We start from the raw sequence: 11,354 nt of genomic DNA on the forward strand, positions 1-11,354 counted from the left end.
AAAGACCATCCCAATTGTTCGAGACCGATTATACACTTAAATAAAAATTCACATTTTTATTGAAAAAATGATATAAATCGGTTCGGTACGGTTAGGTTTGGTTGGTTTTTAATATTCTTTTGACAACCCTAATCGGATGTCTCGGAAGGGACAATAGTATCATGTAGGAGTGTGCATTCGATTTTTTGGTTTTAAAAAAGTGTAATCCAATTTAAACAAAAAAAAATTGAATTGGTTCGGTTTTTCTCTTCTTTTTTTTTTCAGTTCGGCTATTCGGTTATATCAATAATTAATATCATAATCAATGTTATATTTGTATGCTTAAAAAAATAAAAATTACATACAAGGAGGAGTAATAATATTAAATTTCTTAAATATACTTTCTAATATAAGTCACGAGTAAAATTTTAAAACACAATAACTTAAATTATACCAATAGATGTCCAAACATAAAATCTAAACTAAATCATAATGAAACTTTCAATAAAACTAACTCTAGTTTAAAAATATTATGACCTCATACCTATAATTTAGGAAAATAAGAATGACTAGTGAATTAGACTTAGTCCTAGTACGATGAATTACTAACCTTAATAAAAATCATTTAACTAAGAAAATAGAAATGAAAGTGATTAATTATAACTTTAATTCTTAACCTAAATATTATATATAAATCAAAAAACCAAAAAAATAAATTTTTAATATGAAAGGAAACTTAAAAACCAAAAAAACTAATTCAAATTCAAATTTAATTTTTTAATTTAATCCAAATGACGCACACACCAATATCCTGAATTGAGAAGCAACGAATAGAGCATTGTTATTTACGAGGTGACAGATTCAGTAGGGTCATCTGGCTTATTACGTGTCACAACATCTTGCCTATATTCCCTCAACTCAGGTGATACTTTAGAGAAAAGCGAGCCATCTCAGCTTACCAACCCACTGCCCACTTCTCTACTTTGACAAAAGAAACCCTAAACCTAGCCCTTCTCCTCTCTTAAACCAAGCTTCTTCAATGGCGCTCTCTTATACTCCTACTTCTCTAGGGTTTACTTCCACTCAGAGACTCTGTAAGGAAAGAACTTCCGTTGTGGTACGCTCTGTTTCCAAGGCTGGCCTTGGCTTTGGCTTCCGCTCCGGCTTGGTTCATCATAGTTTCAGGAATAAAACTATTCTCCCGTTCGCAGCTTCACATGAGGAATCGGTGAGTAAACTTGCAATTTCCTAAATGGACTTCTTTCATTTATTATGATTTACTAGCTTGTTTAGTTTGTAAAATGAGGAGTTTTCAGCATTATTCAACTTCGCGATTGTAGAAGCTTTATGTCAGTTCATTGGTTGAAACAATTTGAAGATTTTCTAATCGAGCATCTATCAATTGTTATGTTCAGGGGAAAAGGGTGCAAATTTCTTATTTCCCTGATGACTTTTTATGCTTACCAGGTCACGTGTATCTGGTCAACTAAGGCATTGGTCATGGACCAAAGATATTTAGTATCCCCTCCTCTCATTTTATATTACGGTGTTGAGAGTTAGTTTAGTTGGGAAAATATCTCATAAGAGTTTAATATTATTGGTGGATTGTTCTTACATTTGGGAACCTCCCAAAATGGTAAAGGTCATACAACATGTATTATATTATTCATACTCCTAGTGGAAGTCTTTAATGCTTATTCCCAATTGACACACCTAGGTGTTCAGTCTAGCTTGAGGCAACTTTGAATATTCCACCGGTACTTACTACCTCCCCCCTCATAAGTACTAGGTAACTTACAAATGAGAAAAATATATATTTTTTTTTATCTCTGTTGGGATTTGAACCTTGGTCTCCAGGGGTTGCACCCGCTTTGTTGACCAGTAGGCTACTCCCTTTCAGTATACCCTTCATTCATCTTTTTATGTGTTTAAATATAATGTGAGGTCCAGAACATGGTCGCGGATTGCTGTTTTCAGATTACATTACGTACAAAAATGCTGGGAGAAGGTTGTAAAATGGGAATTCCAAGTTATTGTTTACTTTGCGGTTTATACTTGTTTGTAGGCAGTTCAACGTCAAGCTGAAAGAGTTGTACATAATCATTTGTAGTATATATTGTACCTTTAAATATGTAAATTATATCTGAAAAAATTGAGGGATGAACTGCCGAATTCATAAGGAAGTTTAGATGCTCTGACCCTCGTACCTCGAAGCCTGCCATTTCTTTTGGGAAAGAGGTGACGTTATTTTATGTTACATCAGCCTGATGTCTTTTTTTTTTTAAAAAAAAATTAACTTCTTTACATTTCTTACCATCATTTATTAAATGAGTAGGCGGGTACATTATCCAAGAGGAGTTTTATTAGGGTATGGACAGTTTGCATCCACACCACACCATCAGAATTTTGATTGTGAAAGAATGGAGTCTGATCTAGGTGTCTAATTTAATGGTTTCTGAAGGAAACTAAGAAGCTATAATGAAGATACATGATTGGTTGAAATAGTGCAGACAATGGGCAGATTGGTGGGGTTTACTGGAGGCTTAGTCTCTTTTACTATTATATTCTTTTTCCTGTGGTTCTTGCGCCTTCTTTTACTGCTCATTTTGTGAAGGAATATTTCTGTTCGTTCCAACTTGTGATGGCTCTTACATTTTTAACTTCGGATAGCACCCGCATTTTTTGTATTGTGTGGTATCAATCAGAAAAGAAAGAGTATATCTATATTTTTATCGACACACACACACACACATTTAGTTATTTGTATAGAGAAAACAAGTGTGTTTGGAGAATTGAGCAGAGCTCTATATGCTCTCCCATTCTTATTAAGTTGGCCTTCTCTCCTTTCTGGTCCACCCCAAAGAGCATTGACTGTTTTGCTTAAGTGCAAAATATCTTCCCCTCCAAAAATTGTAGTTGTATGAACTGTTTACGTTTTTTTTGAGAAGAATAGTATAACATGCCACATCAAGTTTGATATGAAAAAGAAACAAACAAAAATATACTGTGTATGTTTTTTTATTATGTCAAACTTGATGCTGCATGTGCTTGTATAACTATTCCACTTTCTTTTCATCTCAAGCTATTATTCTAAAAACTTCCAAGCAAACTTAATATGATAATCGATTCAAATATTTTACTCTTAAACTCAAGCAAGTCAAATTAGGATTTTATTGGGGCAGGAGTAGTGTGTTAATCGGTGCGTATGACTATGTTTTGTTGATATACATCGATCATTATGATGTTCGTCATAGTTCTTTCATTTTTATGAGTCATAAGTTTTCATATTTTCAGAAGCCTTCAGATGTTGAATTGGAGAAGGACAATAATGATCTTAAGGAGGAAGCTGAGGCGCAAGAAGAAGCGTGGAAACAGACCCTAGCTTCCTTCAAAGAACAAGCGATGAAGGTGCAAGCTGTGTCACAAGAAGCATATGAGGTGTATTCCGATAAAGCTATGATCATTTTGAAAGAAACTTCTGAGAAATTAAAAATTCAAGCGGATAAGGCAAGAGAAGATTTGACTATAATTGCAAAGGAAATTAGTGAGGAGAGTAAAGAATATTTAAGTACTGCTGCTGAGAACTCACCTGAACCAGTGAAGGATATTGTTGAAACATTTGTTTCCTCTGCAGATGAATTGAATGACTTGTCGAAAGTGCGAGATTTTTATGTGGGGATACCTTATGGTATGTAGAAGTTATCTTTCCAAATGTGGTAGTAAGGGATTGTTCGACATGCAGTTTTAAAGTTTTGGTTTTATAAGCTGTTTTATGATTTTGTTTGGGTTACTATTAGTTTTAAGTTCTTTGGAATGAGGCATGCAATGCCTTGAAACCATAAGCTTTTTCGTTGCCTTGGTCATGCTCTGCAGGAACCCTTCTTTCTGCTAGTGGTTTTTTGTACTTCATGCTAAGTGGAAGCACTGCTGCCCTTAGATTTGGTGTTATACTTGGAGGTACTATTTTGGCCTTAAGCGTCTCAAGTTTACGATCATGGAAAAGTGGAGAGTCGACTTCACTAGCTTTAAAGGGACAGGCAGGTTAGCATTTGAGAGACTATATATCCTCATTTACTCTCCACTCCGCATGTGCTCTTTCTAACACCTATATGCAACTGGTACAAGAAAATTGTGATTTATTTGGTGCATCTTCAATGTATTAGTTTGCTATTACCAATTTCAGCAAAGGGTGTCATGAATTGCTTGTGAATTTGGCATGTAATTGTCATATAGAAACGATGCCACTATATAGGGAAGACGAATAAACTTTCAATATCTGTAAAAGAAGCAGATAATCTCGAGTGTTAGAGATCCCTTATTTGTCTTAAATGACAAATGATCAAGTATTGGAAGGAATCAGTTACTAATTGAGTGGACTATATATTAAGGATTCATATAGCTATCCCAACTAGTTTGGATTTGAGTCATAGCTGTTGTTGTACTGATATGCCGATTAGCCCTTAGTTTTAGTGTCTGTTTGAATGAAATGGGTCTGAATGGAGTGGGACTGGTATAGAGTATGCATATAATCAATCCAAACTAATTTGGGTTGAGATAAATTGGCTGATATTGATGTAGAAATTCTTTCATATTTATTATTCTAGATAACATTCGGGGAATCTTGTTTTTTGTTTATTAACTTTAGATTAAGTTGTGGAAACAGAATTTTAATCATTTTAGGAGGATCATCTGTGACAATTTCACCAATTTTCCGAGGAACTAAAAGATGTGATGATATTCTTGCCAACTGAGGCGGCCCAGGTTCTGTTTTAACCAAGCCAGATATTTCTATGTGCACCACTGTTACTCTTGATTATGAACCCAAAAAAATAAAACTATTTCTTTTTATCTCAACGGAGCTTTCAAGTTTTCTTTTTCTTCCTGTTGTGGTTGTGAGCTGCACTTTTGTCCACTGCTGCCAGCATGCTTGCAACATGTAAGGGTACACACTGAGCATGTATAGGTTGATTTAGGGATTTCATACCTCTATCCACTCCGTATTTTCCGTTCTTACCGTCGTCCTGGTTGGGGAAAATTGACTTTCTGATAAGTTTTCAGTTTTGATCCCCCCTCCCCCCCCCCCTCTTTTATTTGTGATTTTAATGCTGGAATTTGTTTCTCGTATTGTAAATTCTGTATTGATCAGTGCAGCATTGCTTTACCTGTTATGTGCTTTCTCTTTTTGCAGCCATTGCTACCATCTTATTTGTCAGAGAATTTCGCATGATGTTGCAGGTATGACTTCCTTTTCTTCCCCCTCCCTCTCTGTATAGAGTCCTTATCCAGTTGTTTTTCAATAATGTTTTTAAGTGCTGATTTCTGACGACTTATTTTCTCTTGCCTTGCAGAGACCATTTATTTTCAATTTTGTTACAGCCATCATCAGGTTTCATATTTCTAACCCCCAGCATACCTTTTTAATGCTACACTCTGTTAGTTTGCTGGTTTAGTTTTGCTCATTGTCCTTCTCAAAGTATTCTCTTTTTCTATCTTGTCTTGTCCAAATAGAAGGAAAAGAAGGATTTGACAAGAGGGGACCTGGGGCGGGGGGGATTTGTCTTTATGCGAGCTAGCTCTAGATTGGGAGATTATATAGCTACTGATAATAGGATGAACATGTTTACTTAGAACAAGATAAACAAGTGCACCAGACTTCTCCTCCCTTTTTCTTCTCTCTTAAGTCGATGGTCTTTCGGAAACAGCCGCCCTACCTTTTAAGGTGGGGGTTAGGTCTGCGTACACTCTACCCTCCCCAGACCCCACATGGTGGGACTATACTGGGTTTTTTGTTGTTGTTGTTGTTGTTGTTGTTCATGCAATGTTATTTATCACTTCTTCCTTCCCCATTTATGTAATGCACTTTGATTGGACACAGAGTTTAAGAATGAAAGAAAGGAGTGGGTAAAATGAAAGTTTAAAGTAAATTGCTTCTAAATATAGAAATGTATCATTCTTTTTGGATAGACTAAAAAGGAAAGTGCATCACATAAATTGGGACAACAATACATACCCAGTGTAATCCCACTAGTGGGGATCACATATAATGGGGCAAAAGGAGTATTATTTTTTAAATGATTTCCCTTGTTGAAAGTGAAAAGCTTGATTTTCATCTTAATAGGAAAAAACTTGTGTGCTGCTGTTGCTCTCTCTCTCTCTCTATCATCCTGGTCTAATTTTTTGCTTTATTCCTTTAGCTTCCTCTTTAAGTTATTTCCATACATATGTTTTCTAGCTTGAGATTGAGGTGTAGTCTTTGTTGTATCCCATGAGAAAGTGATGTAGCTATATGAATTTTTGAAAGAATGCGTATTGTTTCCTGGCAATGTAGATTGTTGTATCTCAGGTGCTCACATTACTGTTGTTATTGGCTTTTGCTGTGTGTAGTGGTGGGGTGGCAGTATTCTATGCTTATAGGATCTTAAAGGATGGTGAGCAGACAAAGGGTTCAAACTCGGCAGCACAGAAAGATAGCTAAGCTAAATCTAGGTAATGTTAATGTACATGAGCATGTTTTCTGTAGCAAATGTTTCTTTGAATTTCTTAGGAACCCAGAAACTCTCCTAACCTTAATTCTGTAAACTTCCAAACGCAACACAGAAATAAGAGCAACACTTCAAATGTTCTTTAGTATCACCAACAAATAGAATAAGTTTTACAAATAGAGAAATAACTTCAATACACCTAACAACCAAGGTATTTAGAGGAATCTTAACCTCCAAATCTGCCACAGAAAATCCTTCAGAAAACTGACTGTCTTCCCTTCTTCCTAGTGCAATATAGCACAAAATAACTGCCTAAACTGCTAGGTAACTACTAGAATACATGAACATAATAATATTAATAAATAAAACATTTACAATAAGCCTTATTTTAACCTCTTCTTCCTGTGGTTATAGACCCTAGTAACAATAGGTTTAAAATAATCTATCTTCTTAGAAATGCTTTTATAGATCATTTTGTTCTAGAAAAGTTCATGCCCATGTAGTAATTGGAATTGGTGTAGTTACACATTCTAGTAATTATGACAACCTCTTTGTTTGTCATAATGTAATAATAGTGTAATTACAAGCGTACTGTTTGATTGTACAAGTGTAATTACAATTAAATTACTTTAAAAATAAAATTGATCATCTAAAATTTAAAGTTAATGTTTAACCAATACGTGCCATTAAATGATACATTGATTCTAATATTTTAATTTAATTAATTATAAAAATTTAAAGAACATATTTTGTAAGAACATCATAGACGAGTTGTTTGACAAACGATTAATATTTATAAACGTAAGGCCATAACATTATTCAAATATTTGATAAAAAAAATAATCAATCAATTTTAAGTGAAAAATAAACAACATGCAATGTGAACTAACAAGTCAATAGTAGTAAGACAAATCAATTGAGTTTGATCATATAACTAAAACTCAAAAGTCCAAAAAATGGAAAATAAAATTAACATACTACTTTTATGTCAAATTCCAACGCAATATAAAATAAGTTTTAACATAACTTAAGTAAATACAATTCAAAAGAAAAGAAAAACATTAGTCTATAACCTCATTCAACAACGAAATTCTAATTTTCACTCATTATATGCTAAGGTGGTTATTGAATCATTCTTTCTAATATTAGGAGGTGTAGTTTCAAAAACTAGAGTAGTAATGCAGTTGCGCTAACAGAAGAAAATAAAGAAAACAAATAAGAAATAAAAAAAAGTACGATCAATTACATTGAATCACTAGAAGTAAATGTCGGATAATGAGAAGAAAGGAAAGGAAACATAAATAATATAAAAATAAAAATATATATAAAAAGTTTTAAAAAATAATTGAAATAAGAAAATAACTTAAAATAAAAATGAAAGAAATTACGAAGTGACCTTATAATTACATTTATGTAATTACACTCAATTCCGTCTCACAGACCCCATGTTGTGGGATTTCACTGGGTGGTTGTTGTTGTTGTTGTTGTTGTTCTGTCTCACACACCCTCCTTTGCAAGAATTAGAGTGTGTAACTACCCCTCCCAATTACACCCAAATCCAATTATCATGTGGCTTTTCAAACATGCCAAACGGCGTAATTACACTCAAATTAACTACCAGGTGGCTTTCCAAACAGGTCTGTAGGGTTGTAATTCTCTCTAATTGTTTATTCTTGCTTCTTGAATGGTCCAGGCAAGAAACACATGCTATAAGAGTTGGGGGAGGAATTCAAGTTCACACCAAATCTCAATCTGGTAGATAATTGCCCAATGTATGTGCTTTGAACCGGCTGAAGACCCAACAACTAGTCCTAAATTAATAAATCTGCTCGTGCAAATTGGGTGATCTGCTGGACAAGGATACATTTTTCTGTTTGGCCCAAATTAATGTGCTATGTTGCAACTAGAGTGTGTGTGCATTATTTCCCCGTACTAAAAAGTAGTGAGTTAAGATGTTGCAGGCAAGAACTGAGCAGGGTATACAATCCCTTGAACATCATAAGATGACTATTGGGTTGGTTATTTGAGAACGTTGGCTGATGTATTAAGGCTATGTATCTTCTTGCTCAGATGTAATGGCATTTCTGCATTAGTTATCATTCTGGGGAAACAAGTGTCCAAATTTCAAATTGGTTTTGTAAGCTTCAGCTGGAATTTTCTAATTGTTCGTGAAAAGTTACATAAGGACAATTGAATAACAATACTAATCATAACTGCAATGTTTCGTGATAACGATGCTACTAGAATCGTATTTTTACACTGTTAGGTAAGAGAGATCACTTCTCCATAAAACTGGAAACAAATTCTATTCATATGACCTTATATTAGAGGCACTACTTCGGAAATTTCTTTTCTCATAATTCTTTGGTAGTTAAAATTAGGGGGTTTCAAATGAATGGGCCGAGTTGAATTTAGACATGTTAAAATAAACTAAGTTAATGGGGTGAGTGCCATTCGCTTAAAAGTTACTTGTGTGAAAATGATTGAGCTGAAGTGGGTTAAAAATGAGATCATTAACTTTCGAGAAAAAACATAAATAATGTATTTAAGATTGAGTATTACAAGTCATAGCATGACTTTTTAGTTTTCAATACATAGTATTAGATTTCTATTAATATTACCAATTTAATAAATGAAACAAAAAATGGAAAAAACATATTGAATAATTTTCTAACGTAATTACAACAACAACCTAGCGAAATCCCACAATGTGGGGTCTGGGGAGGGTAAAGTGTACGCAGACCTGACTCCTACCAAGGTAGGACGGCTGTTTCCGAGAGACCCTCAGCTAAAAAAAAAAGCATAAAAAAGAGGTCAGATAAGTTCAGGAAGTACAAAGTGTTATGAAAAAGCAAATAATGAAAGTGACACAAATAAAATAGAGTAATGAAAGTACAAAGAGTAATAGAAAATAACAGAAATCATAGCACAAGAAATTATAGTGCGCTAATGTGCCTACTAATAAAGAAGAATAACAAGGCTTTGTACTAGCCTTCTACCCTAATATGGGTGCTCCACACCCTCCTATCTAAGGTCATGTCCTCGATAAGCTGTAACTGCGCCATGTCCTGTCTAATCACCTCTCCCCAATATTTTTTCGGCTACCCCTACCTCTTCTGAAATCATTCATGGCCAACCTCTCACACCTCCGCACTGGGGCATCTGCGTCTCTCCTCTTCACATGCCCAAACCATCTCAATCGCACTTCCCGCATCTTGTCTTCCATCGAGACCACTCCTACCTTGTCCCGAATAGCCTCATTTCTAATCCTGTCGCTCCTGGTATGCCCACACACCCATCTCAACATTCTCATCTCGGCAACTTTCATCTTTTGAACGTGAGAGACCTTAATTGTCCAACACTCCGCCCCATATAAATAGCCGGTCTAACCACCACTTTGTAGAACTTGCCCTTAAGATGTGGTGACACCTTCTTGTCACATAGCATACTGGAAGCGAGACTCCATCTCATCTACCCTGCCCCAATACGATGTGTGACATCATCGTCAATCTCCCTACTGCCTTGCATGATAAACCCAAGGTACTTGACACTACTTTTCTTTTGGATGGCCGGTCACCAAGCCTAACTTCCGCGCCAACCTCCTGAGGTATATCACTGAACTTGCACTCTAAATACTCTGTCTTGGTCCTACTCAGCTTAAACCCTTTAGACTCCAGGGTATGTCTCCAATCCTCCAGCTTAGCGTTAACTCCGCTATGAGTCTCATCGATTAGAAATATGTCGTCCGCGAAAAGCATACACCATGACACCCCACCTTGAATTTGTCGCGTCAATCCATCCATCACCAAGGCAAATAAAAACGGACTAAGAGCTGATCTTTGATGTAACCCTATCACAACTGGAAAGTGTTCTGAGTCCCCTCCTACTGTCCTTACCCTGGTTTTGGCACCCTCATACATGTCCTTAATTACCCTAATGTACGCCACATGTACACCTTTAGCCTCCAAACATCTCCATAGTATCTCTAGTGGAACTTTATCGTAAGCCTTTTCTAGGTCGATGAATACCATATGCAAGTCCCTCTTCCTCTCCCTATACTGCTCCACCAATCTCCTCATTAGATGGATGACTTCTGTAGTTGAGCGTCCCGACATAAATCAAAACTGGTTCTCTGAAATAGACACGCCTCTCCTCACCCTCATCTCCACCACTCTTTCCAACACTTTCATGGTATGACTTAGAAGCTTGATACCTCTATAGTTGTTGCAGCTTTGGATATCTCCCTTGTTTTTGTATAGAGGGATCATTACGCTCGACCTCCATTCTTCAGGCATTGTTGCCGTCTTAAAAATGACATTAAATAACTTAATCAGCCACTTCAAACCGACTGAGCTCGCGCTCTTCCAAAATTCCCCAGGAATCTCGTCAGGTCCGGTTGCTCTTCCCCAGTGCATTCTACGCACAACACCCTTAACCTCTTCGGCCGTAATATCATTTTTATATAGTGTTTTAGAACTAGCGATTTATAGGGGTGTTCATGGTTCGGTTTGGGTCGGTTATTGATTAAAACCATAACCAAATCAATTTAATCGGTTATTAAATGTCTAAAACTATAACCAAACCAAGTAAAATAATAACCACGGGTTTGGTTATTGTCGGTTTGGTTCGGTTTGATTCGGTTATTCGGTTTATGACTAGCCAAGATAATTCAAATATTCTCTCTCTACATTCTTCAAATTCTTATGAAGCTCTTTTTTCCTCACGACCCACAGAGGTTCAAAACAGAAAATGAAACAACTTAAACATTCGGAAAAAAAAGAAAACAACTTAAAATTAATTTAAAATTTGAAAAACTCCTTACAAACCTTCTCAAAATTTGACAATCTTATACTTGGGATTGAGGAGTTGAGGTTACTCTTGAGCCTTCACTGT

General features: G+C 35.7%; 1 protein-coding gene across 2 annotated transcripts; it reads left to right on the forward strand.

The window, feature by feature from the left end:
• The first annotated feature begins 873 nt into the window (after window positions 1-873).
• LOC129882492 (protein FATTY ACID EXPORT 3, chloroplastic) lies at window positions 874-8,560 on the forward strand. Of its 2 annotated transcripts, none has more exons than XM_055956793.1 (7): window positions 874-1,207; window positions 3,277-3,667; window positions 3,853-4,020; window positions 5,168-5,214; window positions 5,328-5,365; window positions 6,364-6,465; window positions 8,155-8,560. In XM_055956793.1, the coding sequence occupies exons 1-6, from the start codon at window positions 1,019-1,021 to the stop codon at window positions 6,452-6,454; spliced, it is 924 nt and encodes a 307-aa protein (XP_055812768.1). In that variant the 5' UTR covers window positions 874-1,018; the 3' UTR covers window positions 6,455-6,465; window positions 8,155-8,560. The 2 variants fall into 2 exon arrangements, with proteins under 2 accessions (XP_055812768.1, XP_055812767.1); XM_055956792.1 differs by having other exon boundaries at window positions 883-1,207; window positions 3,274-3,667.
• The last annotated feature ends 2,794 nt before the right edge of the window (window positions 8,561-11,354 follow it).

This window comes from Solanum dulcamara, chromosome 3, assembly GCF_947179165.1.
Source record: "Solanum dulcamara chromosome 3, daSolDulc1.2, whole genome shotgun sequence".
NCBI classification, from domain to species: domain Eukaryota; kingdom Viridiplantae; phylum Streptophyta; class Magnoliopsida; order Solanales; family Solanaceae; genus Solanum; species Solanum dulcamara.